The 20,613-nt window shown below is 31.1% G+C and overlaps 3 protein-coding genes across 3 annotated transcripts; all 3 read right to left on the bottom strand.

Moving 5' to 3' along the window:
- Positions 1–2,274: 2,274 nt before the first annotated feature.
- Positions 2,275–6,137, bottom strand: ppk23 (amiloride-sensitive sodium channel pickpocket 23). The gene is made up of 11 exons (XM_085196748.1): positions 5,777–6,137; positions 5,605–5,702; positions 5,418–5,520; positions 5,099–5,276; positions 4,795–4,940; positions 4,612–4,711; positions 4,195–4,471; positions 3,462–3,600; positions 3,279–3,385; positions 2,879–3,062; positions 2,275–2,576 (listed from the first exon to the last, which is right to left on the bottom strand). Exons 1-11 carry the CDS (start codon positions 6,004–6,006, stop codon positions 2,465–2,467), a joined length of 1,674 nt encoding a protein of 557 aa, XP_085052874.1. The 5' UTR covers positions 6,007–6,137; the 3' UTR covers positions 2,275–2,464.
- Positions 6,138–6,492: 355 nt separating this feature from the next.
- On the bottom strand, positions 6,493–14,154 carry LOC146532702 (adenylate kinase 7-like). The gene is made up of 16 exons (XM_085196749.1): positions 13,929–14,154; positions 13,351–13,506; positions 12,732–12,856; positions 12,179–12,306; positions 11,245–11,397; positions 10,845–10,926; positions 10,691–10,777; positions 10,163–10,321; positions 9,757–9,876; positions 9,044–9,219; positions 8,631–8,722; positions 8,267–8,377; positions 7,892–8,173; positions 7,451–7,578; positions 7,167–7,325; positions 6,493–6,831 (listed from the first exon to the last, which is right to left on the bottom strand). The coding sequence occupies exons 1-16, from the start codon at positions 14,149–14,151 to the stop codon at positions 6,622–6,624; spliced, it is 2,391 nt and encodes a 796-aa protein (XP_085052875.1). The 5' UTR covers positions 14,152–14,154; the 3' UTR covers positions 6,493–6,621.
- A 138-nt stretch (positions 14,155–14,292) lies between these two features.
- Positions 14,293–19,764, bottom strand: yrt (erythrocyte membrane protein band 4.1-like yurt). The gene is made up of 2 exons (XM_085196747.1): positions 19,625–19,764; positions 14,293–18,363 (listed from the first exon to the last, which is right to left on the bottom strand). Exon 2 carries the CDS (start codon positions 18,343–18,345, stop codon positions 16,360–16,362), a length of 1,986 nt encoding a protein of 661 aa, XP_085052873.1. The 5' UTR covers positions 18,346–18,363; positions 19,625–19,764; the 3' UTR covers positions 14,293–16,359.
- Between the last annotated feature and the right edge of the window lie 849 nt (positions 19,765–20,613).

Raw genomic sequence — 20,613 nt, 5'->3', positions numbered from 1 at the left:
TATTTAAGTCTTTAATATAAATACATTTATAATGTAACCTCCATGTAACATAACCTGATTTAGCTACCAACTCTTGATTTAAAATAGTATTATAATAGAAAAATAATATTGATTTTTTACTCTACGTTTTTCGACAATTTTCAATAACACCTTTAAATGCTTAGTCCTTTGAGTGGAGTTATATGGAGTTTACACTATATCAAAAAATATTACAATGTAATTGTGTAGAGAGGTCCCTAAAGGCTGTGTTGTTTTCCTCCTCACTAATCACGGTAATATTTTTTTTATTACTAAAATATAATTTAATGCTTAAATTACACTCTTTGTAGAACAAAGTAGCTTCGAAAATGTACTTATTTAAGAACTAAGTGCTTGTACTTAAAATTTCGATTGAACTTGTAGGGATGTTACGGATGTAATATTTCAAATCTGGATTTATAAGAAAAATATAATATTGGTGTGGCTAAAGTTTATTTTAAAACGATAATTTTATAATTTATTTTGTTTGAAAAAATAACTTTTTCATTTTTGGGAATTATTTTTTGTCTGATTTATATTTTACTTTTATAGAGTCGTTAAGTTAGTGGTTTCATTTAAAGTGGTGCTGACAATTCCACTCTGTATAAGTGTCTCGGCTCGACAAGCCATATTTTAAATTATATCAAACTTTTATATCGGATTCCGGTACAATTACGTAACATCCCTGCATATAAGCGTAAATTTCTTATAAAAAAAAGACACAAGCGGTCTCTCTTATATTTGATATGACAGCCATTTATCATTTTATAAAACAACTCTAAAAAGAATGTTACCTTTAATAGTATTCGATTAAACGTTATACTTTTATTATAATTAAAGCAAATATAATTTGTTGCGTTATGTATGAAATTCTTTTTAAATTATTTTATTATATATTTATTTATCTTTGTAGGTACATATTATTGCTGTCGTGCTTTACGCGTAGTACTTATTTATATTTCATATTTTTATTTTTAATTGCTTCATTTGTGATTAGTAGCTAAAGTATAGCTTAATATGCAATTAATTTTGAGTGTAGGTGAATTTATTGAAAGGCACCAATGATTTAAAGCACAATAGTATTAGTAAATGTAAATAGTTTTTTTTTTTTTTTTGCTACAATCAATTACTATTTGCGTGCGAGATTAACAATTTTACTACGTTAGAAATTGTTTTCAATGTTTCTTTTTACAGTTTAAGTAATGATAATGTTTTTGAAACATTTACATTAAAATGTGGTGTATTGTAGATGTCTCATGTAAAAATTCCGGTATGGTTAAATATAAGATTAAAACTTACATGAAAAGTGTAATACATTATTAAACTAATTATTTTGTTATAAATAATTTGAATGCAGTTGAAGGGAAATAAATAATGATTTCGATATTAAATGTGCCCCCAGCAAAACAATAATCTACTCATTTCTCCACAATCCGTGTACTTAAACTTTAAAATCAATTTCATTATTTTTTTATGAGTATGTGTGTAGTGTGTTAATCGAGTTTGATGCAATGAGTCCAATATGTTGCATATGCAACAGCTTTACTGAGGTCTTGGACGCAAAATGGTCTACATGCATTCAATCATGTTATAGAATTATTTCAGTGTCCCGCTGTGACCCGCGTATAGCATAGAGGCGATCCATAAATTATCTCACACGTTATGATCCATAAATTACGTCACACGTCACAAGGATGGGGAAAAGTCAAAATCATAAAATTCATATGACGTAATTTATGGACAGCTTCTAGTAGGCAGAGATAACCCTAAAATATAAACAATAGGCCTCTACGAAGATTTACAATTTATTATATTACCACAGCCATTAGATGTGATTGTTTATTCCAACAACTTACAGAATTCTTTAATAGATAGATTAAAACTTTTTGGTATTTCTGTTATAATATATTTTATATCATAGCTTACATTTGGACCATTTATGCGCCACTGGCCTCAATTTAGTATTTAATGGCTATGCTTCATTCCTAAACGTATAGTACTTAGATGTTTTATCTTAGTTGCTTAGCAACTTGTGCAAAAAAAATTTAAATGTATAACATAATTCTGAAATTTACTTAATTGAACTGCATTATTGTGATCGTTTTCGACTCTTGTTATTGCGTTTATATTTCTCGAATATTTGGAACTTGTTGACTGTTTTGTCATTATAATGTAGTTCGATACAATTTTATCTGATGTATTTCAGACGTTTTTAGATGGATGTGACCAAACAAGGAATAAAATAAAACTTTTAAATTTCATTGTGGCTTTTATTCATCTTTCTATTTAGATAGCTAAATATTGGATTTAAATATACAAGTGCTAGTAATATATTAAAATATTTTTACAAATATAAATTTAATTATAATATTTCCTAATTTTTTTTAATCAAAGATTACAATAAGATTATATTATTTTAATGTGATAATTGATGTATTTAAAATATCTACGGTAAGTACTCAGTGTACCCTGGCGGCGGAGAATACTGTGGTGGCTGTACATCTTTGACTTTCAGTTTTATAGGCAACTCGGTTGGACTTATCGGAGGCTGTCTCCACCTGGAATTATAATATTAAAAATATATCTACCACAGACAAACATATTTTTGTTGAAACTTCTAGTATAACGTTTCTGTATAAACGTTATATTAATTTAATAAACGTTACTCTAATTTGAGAAGCAAATGTTCCAAAATTCAACATCCATGAATATGTATGAAGGGTAAGCAAGAAAATGAAAATAAGTAATTAAAAATGGAGATGGAATCATTCATAGAATATATACTGGCGTCTCTTATTGACCAATGCAAAATAATTATATATATACTTAATAATACAATTGTAAAAAATACAAAGATTACCAAGGTACTAAGCTCAAATCATGCAGCGGTTTTGGTCGCGAGAGGCGTTCGGCGCGCTCTTGTATCAACATATCCTTGTCTCTAATGGCGGAGCAACACGTGCGTAGTGTGAAATAGTATATCAGCTCCACTCCCGATAGCAAAGAGAAACCCAGAAACAAACCTGCGATACCACCGAAGGATACTAGAAAATAAATTTATATATTACTTAGACATCGGTATAAAAAAATTCTAACTGAAAATATTATTTACTTTATAATTAGATTTCGGCAGACACTGTCGATTTTCTAATGTCATGTAATAATATGAGCATTGATTTATAAAATTATTACAATAATATAATAACATTAGTAGAAGCGATGTAAATTATATGAATTTATTCGGTTATTAAAATAATTACCCAGTAAATCTACCCAACCGAAAAGCACTTCTCGTTTATATCGAACCATGGGCCATGATACAAATTCGGTTTCCAAAGAATTGGTCGCCGCTGGTCCCTTGCTTGTACTAGAAACGTAATCATAATATTAATTAGCTAAAAAATCATTGTTCAAAGAATAAACAATGCCTTCGTAATACCCACTCAATGTCCGTGAGTTTTTCTACTTCATACACCGTGTGGGAGCATCCCAATTCGCAAGAACAACGCGTAATGTCTGTTATAGCGGCCATGTGTTTCGCTATGCATTCTAGTTCCCTTACTGTACAATATCTGTAGCCTTCTGTTTAATCAAAACACATATGTATATTTATAAAAAATATGAGGTGTATCAATTACTCTAAAGTTATTTATTATACATTTACATCTATGAAAATAAATATTTTCTATATTTTATTTTATTTTTAAAATGAACCCTATGTGGTGCAGTAAGACTGGGTCTAACTGTAAAGGCGATGGTTACGGAGAGCGGAGTGTCTGGTCACTAGTCTACCAACCAAGCTATGAGAAGAATAAAACGCGAAGCTAACAATACATACAACAATGCAATAATAGATATTCACCATCTTTGGCACAAGGAAATGCAGCTGGATGTGATAGCTGTAGTAATTCATTTTAAATTTTTTATATTTTTTATTTTATTCATTTTTAATTTTAAGCAGGGGAAGTAGTGTTAAGACACTCCATTCCTCACTTTCGGCCGAATTCTGGGGGCATTGCGTGTAGAGTGGCAATCGAACCCACAGTCGATTTTACAGACACACTTTGTGCCCCTGCGCCACGACTGGTCTTTATCCATTGTCAAGAACCTAATATAAATACACAAACAAAAAATAACACAAAAATTTATTAAGGTTAAATTAAAATAATTACGTACTGATGGGCGGATAAAAATGTGGGACACATTTACAAAACGACCGACATCTCTGCATACGGCATTGTCGCATACATGCCGAATAAGTATAGATATTAGACGTCTCCAATACTTGTTCATCAGCAAACACACATCGTCTCTGACGGACTGAGAGCTGGCGGGCGTCCTCTGTTGTATACGTGTGTTTAACTGAGAAGGAAACCTTTTCTACGCGCCTGTCCCAAGAATGCTGGGCACTTTGCTCTAAGCCGGCCATTTCCTCTGAAGAATGTATGTAAATCTGGAATTTTACTGTTTGATTAATATGATTTTCTGGAATAGCTGGAGTACCCTAAATGTGTGTAGAAATTATAGCTAAATTAAAAATCAATCATTTATTTCGAGCCAATTTTACACTATAAAAAAAGTAAATAAACATACATCAATCAATGTATCGTTGCGAAACGAATTAAACATAAATGACCACTTCGAATCTGTTTCGTGAATAAACGCCTCTGAGAACGGTTCAGTTTGAGTTTGCCTAAACAGAAAATAAATTATATAAAAATCTAGTCTTTTTAGTGATAAAAATTAGCTGAGGAAAATATTTTTACTGTGACTTACCAAGGCCAACTTTTTTCAGCGTGTCTTGAATTGAACGCATAGCAAAAACCCATTTCTGTGAATACTGGCGTCAACAAATCACAACACTCTTCAGAATCTCCCTTCCATTCACAGTCGTAGAATAAATTTTCACAATGTCTAACGATCTTGAAAAATAATGTAAATAAAATTCTCACTAATCGCCTAAAGATTTTTATAAATTCAATATAGGTAGGCACATCAACGTTGTTATTACAAAATTTTTATTTTAATAGTAACAACATATACTATAAAAATCAAATAGATTATAAATTTCAAATCTTACGCTAAAAATTGCATGTTTAGGTTGTAGCGCTGGTTCTGGACCATCGTCCTGACTTTTCCCGACAAGGTCAGCATTAGTAACGAATTCAGAAGATCTCGAGGCTATGGTCTGATAACTAAGAGTTGCCAACCAACGGAGCATCTGATCCGCCCTCGCAGGAGGTTCGGTTCCCCAAACCCTGTTAATAAGCAGACAAGAATTTATAGATACTTAAATGTAAATAGTTTTTACAATACAATAAAAGATTTTTAGTATAATTTAATACTTAAACTATATAATATAAATCTCGAAATTCAGATCAACTATAAAAACAGCTTACTTTTCAATATACTCTTGTAAAAGGTCCTCATCTACAGGATTTATGTCACACATGGTAACGGCGGGAAACGGAACGTCCCAATTGTGGAAATCAGTGTCTAATCCTAAACACAGGATATAAAAATATCAATTCAATAGATATCTGATATAAGTATTTACTATTTACATAATATCGCAGCAATATTTACCAGTGATCGTTGGATTTGTTTGGAATTTTTCCCACAAGCTTACAATAATGATGCAAGTGGCAACAGCACCAATGGCAGTGAAGCTAAACCACATGAATCTGTGAAATTAAAATTATTAATCTTAGATATTCACAGCTATTTGCAACTATGATTACAGACAAAAAATACTCACTTTTCACAGAACGGCCGTTCTTTTTCTGCGATGTACCTGACACCATGTAAGGTGGAATTATTGAAAAATTCTGTCGTTTGATGTCGCAGACTAGCTGCCAGCAACGACAGCGGCCCCACATCAGATTTTGGTTGAACATTGGTTTGCTCAAACCATTTATTATTTTTGTCAATTTTTTTGGCTCCATACTTTTGGAAAACTTGAGGATGAACTTTCATTACTCGTCTCATATCGGTTCATATTTATTATAAAATGTGGAACACACGACTGACTGAATAGAACTTTACAATTCTGTGTCACGCAAGCATAGATTGTATCTATATTATCGATCTCCTTTATAATTGTACCTAATGACTTACTTTACGTTTGTTTGTGACAATTTACAAAATTATTATAATATTTGTAGTTGTGTACAAAAAAATATTTCCAAATATTGCATTTCCAAATATTTAATTTTCCTTATTTTTAAAAATATTCATTTATACAAATAATTTCCTACGAATATTACACAATTAAACTTTTGATGAAATATCTTTTTTATATTTTTCTATTTTAGATTTTAGAAATGGACCCTCTATCTCAGTGAGATGGACGATGAGGTTTTCGTATATAAATTTAGAGACGTATTGCCCTAAATATATATATAAATATTTATTTATGAAGTTGTTTAGTTACTAACGATATAAAATATTGTAGTGAAAAAAAGTAGCAATAGGTATATTGAAAAAGAATGTTTTTATTATAATTATTTATCATGTAAAGTAACAAATCACATGGCATATGCACAACAGCTTTGTTTCCCATTTTCATGGATTTTCTCATGTTTTATTTAATATTTAATAATTTCACAAAGCGCTCATGCTATCAATATTTTTCTTAGTGTCGCTGGGTTCTTCATAACAGACGTCCGCAGGCATTAACGGATCTATCTTTATGTCTAAATCCTGCAGAGCATCATCTAATATTTTGATTTTTCCTAATAATTTTTCAGCTTGAAGATTGTAACCCGGCTCTAACATCTTGCCAGTTGGATTCAATTTAAATAGATATTCCGCCTAATAAGAAATGAAGACACTATACAATCACAAACCTATATCAAGAAATCGTCGGCTTAGACTGTAAAGCTGCTAAAAGACCAGTAAGCAAATTCTCAAGAGACAAAAAGCCTTTACAAAAATCTACGAGAATACCTACACTATAAGAAAGTTCTTACAATTTCTAAAATTCATTTCTATTCTATACCACATGAAATAAAAAAATGATTTTTTTAAACAGTTTCGAATATGTTTCGTACATTTTATATAAGGACAACAAAAGTATTTAGCAGGTTTACACTTTAAGCTGACGAAATGTGTTTTGTAACAACTTATAAGGAAATCTCTCAACTCACAAGAAAATCTATAGGATCTGCTGGACGTAATTTTGCAACTTCCAAAAGCGCGTTAGTGAGAGTGGGAAATATATTAGTAACGAGATAATTTCTCATCGGTTCTCCAGACGCCGCTAATGCCGCCTCCTCCTCTTCGCGTATTAAAGAATATAATTCAGACTAAAAATAAAAATTGTCAATTTTTAAGATTATAGAAAAAAATTGAACAATTTGAAATTAATAAAAAGGTGCAAAATGCTTACACAATGCAATAAAAGTATCAAAAGAAGCGAAACAAGTCTTACCCAGTATTCCATCTTGTCTTCACGATCTTCTTGCATCTTTTTTTCCAGCTCTCTTTTGATTTTCTCCTCCCTGGCGCGAAGGGTTTCGTGTTGTAACTTTTCCTCTTTTTCTGCTGCTTCTATTTTAGCTGCACATATAGTAAACTATTTTTAATTATAGGCAATGACTTTATTTAATTGTCAGAGGACATCGCACCATAATCGGACGGCATCTGACTGTAAACGCGATGGTTGTAGGTGCGATCCTCACTCGAGGGAATCTCTGGCCTGGGAAGACTTTTAACTCTTTTGTAACGTTCAGCTCTGCCAATATGCAATGAACGAATTCGAGCAGAAACTGGAAAGCAGATTGTCTTAACATTACTTCTAAATTTGATAGGTATTATGAGCGAGAGAATTAACTAAAAAAATTATATATCACAATTTTTTATTCCAATTTACCCATAAGTTTTCCATATCGACAAGGTCTTCCCATTCTTAAAGCGACTGCGGAATATGCACTTTTCATGCCATAATCTTCATGATCCTTTACGTTTACTATTAAAGGGTGTATGTCAAGTTCATCAAAAAAGTTGAGAGGAGTAATATCTCGCGCGTCACCAACTCTAAATTCCCTAAGTCGTTTTAATACATTTTCTTCATTCATACCAGAATCACCTTCAGGTTGTCGCATGGCTTTCTCACATATAAAATCATCTGTAGCGTCTAAAGACACGACAACATCTGAAAATATTCCATTATTTTTGGCATACTAGTACTAGAAATAAGTAAGTATTACTTATTTCTTTTACTAAATATATTTTACCATGGTATTACCTGGCAATAATTTTCTCAATACACTACTATATAAATCTACGTCTTCATCAAATTGTTCTTCTTCATTTTCTTCACCTATGTCGGAATCTTGTTCTTCGCCCTTTTCAAATACTAGTTAAAGAAAAATATACAATCTACTTCTAGAAAATATATATGTATAACTGATAATACACGTACTGGTACAAAATTAAAAATACAGATCTTTTGATTATTTTTGTCTTTTTATGTATAAATAATGTAGGTTATTATAACGTAAAAAATGTAAGCTCAAATCTCATAATGTTCAAAATTTTTATACAAAATTCAATATTAATAAGGAAAATTATTATTTATTTTTTTTAGAAAAATGTTCCTAAAACATTACGTAATGAACACTGTGCCAAATTTGTTGGAAAGCCATCCAGCACCCATCCTCTGTTCAAAGCTTCGTGGCTTAAAAGTTTTCTTCGTAAGTACCTGGATATAAGAGCTGAGTAAAGTATATATTTTTTATTATTCTTACCTATTATAATTTAAAACAAATTAATTTAAGTATTGAATTACAAGTAGGTACATTATACACATACATAATATATTTGTGTTATTTTAAAAATGATAATGTTTCTTTTTTTAGGGAAAGACGAGAGCCAGCGTACGGGTCATCCCGTGTAACAACAGAGGAAATTTTATTATATTGTATATATTATAATTATTTTTAAACAAACATACGTTTTTGAAAGCATTTGAATTTTGTTACCTAAATTAAAATTCCACAAATCAAAGTTGAATAATACGCACGACAAATGTTCTTCTTCACTTATAATCCTTCCAGACTTCAATAATGCAAGCGTCTGTCTCGCAAACTCTTGTTCCTCTTCCAATGAATCGTCAACATCTTCAGCAACTTCAGGTTCTTCTCCAATAGTCATAAGTAGAGAAGTCTCACCTACTTCCCAATGACTTATGCGCCACGCCTAACAATTACTTTAATATTGTTGGCTACTAATAATTAATAAAATAAATTTGTTTTGCTTCACGCTGTATCCCGCATATTGCAATGCAGGTAGAGAGCATTGATGTCTGTTTCACACGCACCGAATAATTTTGGAATCATTGCGTGTTAAATGACGGAAATTAACGCCGCGCTTTCGATGAAGCTTAAATTAAAAATATTTTGAAGAATTAAAATTTTGAGATTTTGTCTGTTTTGTTATAAGTAAATAAAGTAGAGATGCCTTGCAATTATGGATCATGCTCATATTTATATTCTTCACATAGTAAAGGCATTTCCCACTGACAAAATACGCTTCATTTTCTTTTTTTTTAAATTACGCGACGGATTCTAAGTGGTTTTTACGATGGCTTTCTGATTACGACGATTTCATAAAAAGACCTATTTTTGTACGGAAACTAACCAAAACGATATAATCGTGTAGTGACGGATCACTTGGTATTTACAAAAATTTTAAATATTACAATATTTCTATGTTTTAAATAACTTTATTGCTCACCAATTCTTCTGCCAGATCTTCAGTTACTTTTTCTGGTGAAATATAAAGAAGTCCGTATGCATCGCTAATGAGCTTGCATATTGTAGTTTTTCCCACAAGTGGAGGTCCGTATACAACGATCTTAAAATATTCAAGTAGATGTTATAGTTAAGACGCCGTTCTCAACTTTTCCATAATTTCCGACACAAGAGCGGAGAAATGGAAATATACATTTAAATAAATATTTCACTTCCTCGAGTGGGGATCAAACCCACAACTGGTGGCGTTAACAGTCACAGTTTGTGCTCCTGCGCCACGACTGGTTACTCTTAATTTTTCCTTTACGCATTCCTTATATTGTAGCCTAGGCTAGAGATATCTTACTCCGCTTTTTTATATAATAGAGATAAACGATATGAATACTCACCTTAAAAGCTTTTAGCGCCCTTTCTTTCTTAAATTGCTTCATCAGAATTGGAACATTTTCTGCAAATGTTAACTCAGATGTCCATTGTAATGCCATTGTTTCAACGATAAACGTTGGTTCCATGAAGAGGTTTAATGTCATCAAATCAAAGATTCTTTGCTGGACATTAGTTTATTTATTTTAAATTTAGGTACTAATATATCTCTATGTATCATATTAAACATCCAATACTAAAATTTCGATTAGATTGGGCTGTTTAATAATTAAGCAAAGCAAAGGCAATATAGATAACAAATATAAAAAATATTATTTTATCTATTTCGAAACGATTCTTTGATTATTATATCTTCCTTATTTTTATCTTGAGGATTACCTATCCCATGTCTTTACGTTCATTTTACTTACACTGTTGGGTTGCAAGTCATAAACCACGCATTATCTAATTTTAATATAAATAAACGAGTGCAGATCGAACCTACTATCATTGTACGTGAGGAAATATGGAATAAAAACGTATTTTGTACAAACATTAATTTCTGGTATGAGAAAGGCGTCCTCTTCTGGAATACATTGAAACATTCCTGATCCAACGATACGACCCAAAGGTTTTATGACCTACAGACAGACATTTTTTTAAATACGAAATAAATAATAATATATTTGTAACTTATAAGGAAATTACCTCTCTTTGCTTTGTCACATTCTGTTCAACTGCGAGAATATACAGCTTTTTCGGAAAATCCATCACTAGATTATATATAATTCTGTAAAAGTACTTAATCTGAATAATATAAGAAAAGATAAGAAAGAGACTTATTATACGAGGCATGTCCGGGGTTAACTATTCGCTATATCGACGGCTTTCGTGTCTATATAATTTTGAAGGCTTTTACAAACTGAAAGACTACATAAATTTTATAGGTACATGGTTACATGTACCTAAAGATACACTAATTGACTAATATATAACGACTCTACCTATAACTTATGAAAACATATTGTGTTGCATTGTATGTTAAAGAAATTAGAAACTTGTCTTTAAATTATTTATTATTCAAGCTGGTTCACTGAATTTTACTAACTGTGACAGATCCTGGATATTAATGAGAGGAATGACATTTTCTCCTCGACCCAGTATTGGCAACAATCTTTCGCACTCCCATGCTTTTTGAAACCAATAAAACAGCACATCTTCACGGCCCCCGTATGTTATTCCGGCCGTTACTACTAATGCCCTGTCATAACAGGACATAAATAAGGAGGAAATATTATATTTATATAGTTTTTACCATATTTTTTTTTCAGCATCATTCTGTAACCCGCATATAACAGGATAGGCAAAGGGAACCTAGAGTTAAGACATTCCGTTTTCCACTTTCGAAGTATTGTGACCAGAGTGAAGAAATAAAAATATGAATATTATAATAATTAATTTCTACTGGCTGGCGCGATGGTTGTGGATTCTATACCCACAATCGTCCCGATTACAGTCATTGCCTGTGCCACTGCCGCCTACTTACTACTACAGTACTACAGTATTACCCAGACTACAGTATTCTAGTGTAATTGTGCAAAAAATATGGCTGACTAGAAATGTATAAACAATGAGATTATTACATCATGAGGGTAAAAAAATTATGATGATGACATAAAAAATGAAAAGGCTGCGAGCAACAAGAAGTAGTTTCATCTTAGTAGGTACAGTTCACTTTACTCAAAAGAGATCGAACTGCCTATAGTATTTTATATTAAGTCAAGATATATATTTTTAGTTATATTTTATTATTAATATTCTCAATTCATGTTAACGAAACAGCCTGTTTTTTTAATACATTTCTATAAAATTCTAATAACACGCTAAACTATACAAATTGAATACAATTGACATTAAATATTTGTCGTTTCAACCGTCACAAATAAGCTTATAAGGACAAAGTAACGGATTAAGGTCGGTCTCGTTCTTCATGAGTAAGACTTGAATAAAACATGACAAACGTTGGAAAATATTTTACGTACCTAATGTGCGTTTTGTATTTCCTAGCAATACCAATAACCTCGTTTTCCACGTCGTAATGCAATTTATAGTTGGGATGAGGTTTTCTTTTCCTAAAATCTGTCTCTATAAAAGGCATGTCCGGGGTATCCTTTGGGATGATTGTATGAGGTGATTATGTACGACAATAAAACATAAATAAGATTCATTTAGTATATTAGTGGAACGGCGCAGTGTTCGTCACTCAAACCACCAGGGACGTTTTTTTCATTTCCCCGTTATAGTGGAGACAATGCGGCGTTAAGTTTCGCCATTCAATAGGCAGTATCTTAAATACGGGTGAAGAACAGATCACAAAGTGTCTCGACATTAGGTTCTCTAACTATCCAGCTAATAAATCAGTTTCAAAATTACTATTAATGTATTATACTTAGTATAGATTAGCATAATAAAGAACAGTGACTATCTAAAAGGTCCTTTAAATGTCAAGAATGTATTCTTTAAAAAATAAAAAGAAAAAAACATATCGATAAAGCCTAGGTATGTAACGTAACATAATGGTTTGTAAAGATTTACCGGGTCTAATGGTTTGGTAACGGCCCAAGTCATTACTGTTGATATGAGAATCAGGTAGCGCTCTATGGTTGCGCTTTCGTCATCGCCATGCGACGTTTCTTGCTTCTCAAAAAGATCTTTCAATACTAGAAAATCAAATATCATTATATTGCATCTTCAGTACTTCTCTAAATGCCATAATATAAAACTGTGTTTCTAAAGGACTGTAGTGTTACTGGTATATTATTATAAGCATTGTAAACTCAATGGCGTCAAATATTATCCTTTTGTTCAGTAGCTTTAAGTCCACAATTTCCATTTGTGGCACAATTGACAATAAAGTACATAAATAAATCTTTCGAGTTCATTTACCCTTGTATAAGAAACCGACCGAGTGTTTTAATATGAATTGTCTACTTCAAATAACCAAATGCCTATAAAGCTACATGTGTTAAATTTGCACTTTATTTGTCGTACACTTAACAAGTCCTTCACATTTTCTACTGCAATTCCATCTGCATACAATATCGAGTATGACATTCATACTGGCTCTAACCTTAAGTAAGCGAAATATTTATTTCTATGAGAATATTTATAGGTTACCATATTTATATAATATAATTGATAAAAAGATCCTTACATTTCACATAGTCCATAGCAATTTTTAACTGGTTTCTATCATAGCTTATATCGAATATAACCGTTCCACAGACGAGCATTTGGGGCAGACAGTCGTCTTTTGAAACTATACGGGCGACGTTGTCCAAAGATTTAACCTTGGGGTCCGTAACGGTACCTGGGTGTAAGCAGGTTTTATGCAAAATTAATATACATTGAATAATATTTAGATAAGCTAATATATAATATTTTTTGCGTTCTTTCTATAATGCGTTAAAGCTAACCTATAATTAACTGTTAAATATTTATACAGCAAAATAAATATTGGTTAATTTAAAAAATATATAAACTTTCTAAAGACAATATTTAAAAACTAAATATGCAAAAAATAATTGCTTCACGCTGTATCCCGAACACAGCAGGGTAGACATAGGAAACCTTGTGTTAAAACACTCCGTTGCCCATTTTCTACCGAATTCTGGAGACATCGCGTGTTGCGTGGCAGAACTCAACACCGCGTTTCGACACCATAGCGAAGAAATGGAAATATAAACGTAAATAAATATTACTAAATAATTGAAAGACTTTTCTACGGCATACCTATTATTTCATAAGGTTGTACTGGTGGTGGAGGTGATATAACTTCGGCCTCTCCGAGTAGCGTTTGTGACGACTGTTTGTTTGATTCCACCACATTTTGTTGTAACACCTTAGACATTTCTTTCAACACGTATTCTCCATGATACGAGTCTAAATTATTAATAAAATATCGACGAGAAGAAAACTGTAAATCATAATTAGTCGACGATAGCTCTGACGACATATTTTTAATGTATCCAGATCAATAACAGCTAATAATGTTATTTAACTATTAACAAAAATGTAATGACATGAGACTCGCAAATACGTATTGCAATACAATAAAATCAAAAAGGTTTTATAGATTTTAAAGAAATAAAACAAATTTTGTTCGATCAATAATAATTACATATATTATAGTATACTTAAAATATTAGAAATTGATATAACATAAGGTTACAAAGTAAAATAGCTATAACAATGCGTTAAAATTGTAACATGTACATAACCATATATTAAAAGATGAATATTTTTATTAAAATATGTTTAGCTAAATATAATACACATAATTCATTAATAAAATATTTTCCGTATTTTTTTCAGTTTCAAAAAGGCACCAATAAACACAATAAGTATATGCGTAGTAAAAGAAATACTATATTGTCGAATGGTTTTAAAAAGAATAATTGTTTAGACTATCTTACTGTGCTCAACTGGCACGCCTAAAAACCATAAAATAAGAAACAGAAGAGAACACTAACTTATTTATTCGTTTATTAATAAAAGTGATGTTTACTATTATTGTAAAGCGAGATTACATTTAAGTACAATATAAGAGTAGATACCTTGTAAAGTACAGTTAGAATAACACTTAAATACAGTAAGGACGGTTGTAATACGATATGCGTTTTAAGCCAATAACTTATTCTACATTCCCAGCACCATCACATTATACTATGGCTGAACAAGTAGTGTATACTTGAGGCACAAAATAATGTTAACAACTTTTAAAACTCTATATAATTTCATTTCATAATCCTATAATTATATTATATTGTCAAGAGAAATCGTATGAAAACATACTGTATATTTGATCAAGTTAAAAACTTAAATGTTTAAATATTAGAATGCGCTTATACAATGATTAATTCCATAAAGAAATAACTTTTATATCAGTCTCTAGGTTAAATAGATCGCTGTGGATCTTACATTCGATACTTCTGGATTCATCGACACAAGTTCATCATTAAAATTTCATTTAGATGTCAAAAATATCACATTAATGTAAAAAAAACCTTTTAAAAAACAATCTAAAACGAATCTATGGCACCTTCCTTATGAATTCTGTTAATACTGATCAAAAAGTCTATTGTACTGTGATTTTTGCGTAAAATATATGTGTTAGGTAACGAACATATATTCTATTGTTTAGGATAGGGACAGGCAGCCCCTTGTGAATCGCAAGCATTGCTTACAAACTACTATCAACTGTGACAAATGCGCCACAACGACGTCATCTTTTTCTCTAAATGCTTGTATATAAGTGTATAGAAATAAGAACAAAATGTTTGCATATTTTATAAAACTTAAAAGCTCATTTACCACTACCCGGGGAAGGAATGGACGTAATCGATCGATTTCGTAGTTACATATGATGTGTATGTATAACTTCTTACGTTTTTAGATAAAGTTTAAGCAGTATAAATTTGTATTAGGTCAAACAAATGGAAAGACGAGATCATTCATTAGGCAAAATAAGTACAAAAGTGCTAGTGTTAGTAAGACATTAATTAAATACCGTTACAATAGCAAAAAATATACCAGATATAAAAATGCGCCCAGAAGAAAAAGTAAACTATAATACGAAAATAAGCAATATATACTGTAGAAGTAACATCAAGCAAGATATTTTAGTAATTTAAATCATTTAACATTTTTGCTAAAATTTTAAAATAACCTAATTAGTAGGTAAATATACATAGAATCATCTTACTTCAATATGTAAAAAAATAATGGAATGTATTCATATAATAGAATGTTATAGTTACTGATTAAACAAGAGCGTGTAAAATATAGCATCTCGCTTTTGGTTTCCTTCGAAACTTAAAAGGGAAATGTAAATACTATGTTAAAATTATGTTGAAAAGTAAGGAATAATTTATATTAATAATTAATATTATTTTTAAGGCACAATGTCATGTTTCGATTGCTGACTTCTGAAATTACTTAATAATTTCGGAGCACCTCACGTTACGTAATTTTATATAGTTTTATTTTATCTATTAGTATTTTTAAGTTAACACAGAAGTTTTCATGGTTAATAGCATAATTTGCTTAAAGATGGACGATCTATTTGATATACTAATTTGTCATGCCTGAGATATATTGTTGAACAGTTCTTTTATAACATTTTTATGTGTCATATAAGTTCGTAAACTATTTATTTTTCATTTCAAAGTTGTGTTGTTATAACAGATTTACGGTGAATTATAGTTATTTCCTTTTCCCCAATGCCAGAGGGAGAACTTGGTTCCGAGCTGACTAACCACGGCGATAGGGATGAAATCGGTTTAGGTTTAGGCGTAATTTCTTCCTTTCTTTCAATTGGTTTTGGGGCAGGCAACTTAGGCTCTGCTCGCGGCGGCTCCACAACGACGATAGAAACGTACTGAGAGTTGTTCGGATTTGTTTCATTAAAAATCTTAGGGGATGGAGTAGACGGAATAGATAAATTTATATTAGACGATTCATTAATGATTTTAACTTCGTTTTCCCTAGCCTTGAGTATATTGTTACATTTAAGTTGACCAGGAGGTAGATTTTTAGTTGAAGCCAAGTAGCATTTCGATTGATTGTTCGGTACTTCACTGTCAGCTGAGTCTAATTGATCTCTTTTTACTTCATTCTTCGAATCATCACTATTCAATTTCTCTTTTACTAAACTCATCAAAAGATCGTTCAGTGGATTAAACTCTGCCACAGGCGAGCAGTTACAAGGAGGCTTGTTAATAACAAGTTGAGTCAAATTGTTTTTCTTCTCTTCTACTTTATCTGCCTTAAACAAAACCTTATTACTAATCGCGTCTTCTTTAGATATTGTTATATCTTCTTGCTTATCATCGTCGACTAATTTTTTAGTTGAAGTTTCACCAACGTCGATCGTCTTGTCAGCTTCAACTAAAGCAGATTTTTGAGATTTTGCGCTGCTTTTTCTTGACAACGTGTCGAAACCACTTTCGATGGCTGATGCTGTTGCCTCAGCTGAAGTACTTGGTTCAGGTTGTGGGGACTCCGGTTTTACAACTGTGCTTTGTTTTTCCCTTTCCCTCAGGACGTGACTTTGTCTTCGAGCGAAACGTTGGCTCGGACGTCTTTCGAACTGAACTGTCCGACGCGCGCGATTTTGTTGAGTTGTTTGATATTCTGTTTTACCTGAATATTGGAATCTTGAACCCATTCTAAAGAAGTTTTGTCTTGCAGACGGGCCTTTGACCGGGGCTCTTAAGCGGAAGAATGTGTGATGTTCCACAGCACATTTCCAAAGGTGTTTACAGGCTTTCTCATTGTGTAAGCGAAATACAAATGTATGTTCTTGTTCACGGCCTTGATCGTCATCCTCAACAACGACAAGAGTCAATTTTTTCTTCTTAAAATCTAATTTGCTTATTTTAGGCCAGAAAAATAACCCTATTTTCTGGGGTCCTTCAAAAACAAGAATGCCTGTTGGTGTTAAACCCAAGTGATATTCACACCCATCTTTACCTAACACAATGTGCATGTCAACACCATACATTTCTAGCCACTTTGCTTTATTCAAATAATTGACTTCAGCTTGAGCAGGAGTAAGGCCTTTATACTTTTTATATTCTTCAAGTATTTCAATTTCCATTTCTTCTGTTTGGTTTGGAACAAATCGAAACTCTGATACAGTTGCTGGTGTATGTATTGTCTCATCAAAATCACCCAATTCAGATTGCAAAGCCAATGCTGCCAACTCTACCGCTGTTTGATGTGGGCATTCTAATTTACTTTCTAGTATATCTTTTTTTAATTGTAAGAAAAACTGATATCTGGTCAATTCTTCTCTCAAATTATTAGGTTCAGATGAATAAAATTTTACTTTTAGTCTTAATGTGTATGGTGGACCAATTTTAACTTGTTTTTTAATTGTTTTTGTCGGATCCAACCAATGCTTCACATTGTTTGTATCGGTGAATTGTAAGCCAAAGTAATCTTTTTCTATAAGATCTAGAGAATAAAATACTTGTTCATAAAGATCCCCAGCACTGGCTTTTTTTGATAAATTAATGGACAGATCAGTATCATCAAGTAACATTACCTTGCATTGTATCAAATTTTTGTTAGTAGAGGCTTTTTGATTTTGTTTGTTTCTATTTTGGCTTGATGACCTGCCCCGCCTGCTCAAGAACCGCAACATGCTTGGCTCTGGTCAAACCTGTGCAAAAAAATATTTTAATTAACTCTATTATTACCACCATATCCTTCTAACTTACTAATATTTTAAGTGATGATGTATCAATATTTGTTTAAAATAAAAAAAAATGCTGATTCTTACATAATTTCATGCATTGAAAACGAAAATAAAAACAAACTATTTTTAAGCATTTTTTTGGGATTTACCAATTATTTTCAAGTAAACAAATACTTCATGTTTTTCTTTATATGAGCAAAATTTCCCAAAATAATATGATATATATGATAAACTTTATTAAATTTGATACAATATTCAGCTATAGTAAGCGTTCAATCTAAATTATTTTATTATGTTTTGTCATCTGTTTCATAGCTCTTGATTATTGTTCAAAGTATTATATTTCAACATAACATGTGGAATTTTTATCTTAATCAGTCTTTTAACTCTATGAAATTAATAAATTATTATTTAAGGCCATTTTGGTGCAAAAGGAACAGTGTCTGATTGTAAAAATAGGGATTGTGGGTTCAATACCCAGTCAGTACTCATAACATGCACAATCTTGTGGTCCACTCAAACTGCAATGTGTGATACATTAATAGGGCCATTAGTGGGCAACACAATTATAGCACTATTTCGCTCCACCTAGTTTACTGTATGTGGAATATATTGTGAAGGTTGAAATATATATAATGTACATGTTACAGAATTGTATTTAGTTTATAAAATGGAAAAATAATATTATTATTGTTATCATTTTACCATTTTCTTGTAATATATAAACTTTATTTTGATTACACATAGTTTAAATTATAAGTTCAATAAAATGTAGTACCTATCTGAATTAAATCTATTTATTTTTTCACAAATTATTTTTATCAATCAATAAAACAAAACTATCTTCTCTTTTAGTAGTGTTTTCAAAAATATTTAGATGATTAAAAATATTTTTGAATAATAACTTTACGTAGAATTAAATATATTTGTTAGGCCACTTTTGTACTGTATTTAACAATATTATGATTATTTTTATAATATTTCCTCTAAATAAATCATGTTAAGAAGTTTAAAATGTATTTAAATGTGAGGAAATGTCTTATATTTTGGGTAATTTTAATAAAACATACAAACAATAACAATTCTACTGAAAAACTACTTAAATATGATCGGCCTCGAATATATTTACTTAATGTTTAAAGTGGGCAGACTTAAAAAACTAAAAAATAAATAATAGGACTATGCAAGTTTAAATTAACAATTAAGCTTATATTTTAATACATACCTCAATAGTAAATGACTTAAAATTACATGCGTAGCCTCAATCTTCTTAGAACATTCGATTACTATATATCACAAATCACAATACAAAAACTTAAGTTCACGTTAAGCACTCTGTCACGACTTTGCTGTTACAGAAAATCCATGAAATAAAATTAATAATTACGATGACTTTATTATCATTTATATAAATAGAATAATTTTTACTTAGATGTTATATCTCATTAATAAAATAAAAAAACTGCAGCTGGAACTTTTACAGTGTAAGTACTAAGTAATGACAGTCAGTCACACAGTCAATATCTGTTGTCTCGTTCGTTCTATTGAATCTATTCTGTTTTTCGCTTTGAGATGACGTCACCAGCTTGTGGTTGCAGCTTGCAAGTTTAACTTACATAAAATTAATTAATATTTATATATTTGAAATACGTATGATAATTACCTTTGCAATTATATGAATCATATTTATGTTTGTAAAACAGCCTATATAATATTAAACTAAAATTATATAAATATTAAAATGACACAAGAAAGAATAGTTTCATATATAGGTACGGTAATAAGCCCAAGTTTTAAAGCATAATTTTTAGGGTTCCGTACTTTTTAGGGAAAAAAGAACCCTTATAAGATCACTCTATTGTTCGTCTGTCTGCCTATCTGTCTGTCTGTCAAGGCGCATTTATATCAGGAACGCTTGGAGATATCGAGTTGAAATTGAAACTATATATTCAGATCTACTTCTCCATTTCCTGAAAAAAATAGTCTTGATTTCTTTATTTACTTAGAAAAAAGATATGGCCGTTTATATAACAAAAAACTATTCAGTGATTCCCTTTATAGTGTCGAAATTTTTGACACTATAAAGGGATTCAAAATTCATAAGTTACTTCCGCTCTAAAAAGCTCGTGATCTCCAATTTTTGTACGGTGGGCGAGCCCGACTCGTGCTTTTCTGATTTTTTTATATATCTATACCTTTTTTAGCCTACCTTTT

This window comes from Heliconius melpomene, chromosome 13 (assembly GCF_056956725.1).
Source record: "Heliconius melpomene rosina isolate 202511_hmr_F chromosome 13, ASM5695672v1, whole genome shotgun sequence".
NCBI lineage: Eukaryota > Metazoa > Arthropoda > Insecta > Lepidoptera > Nymphalidae > Heliconius > Heliconius melpomene.
Note: the sequence above shows the minus strand (reverse complement) of the source record. Positions and strands in the feature narration are given on the sequence as shown.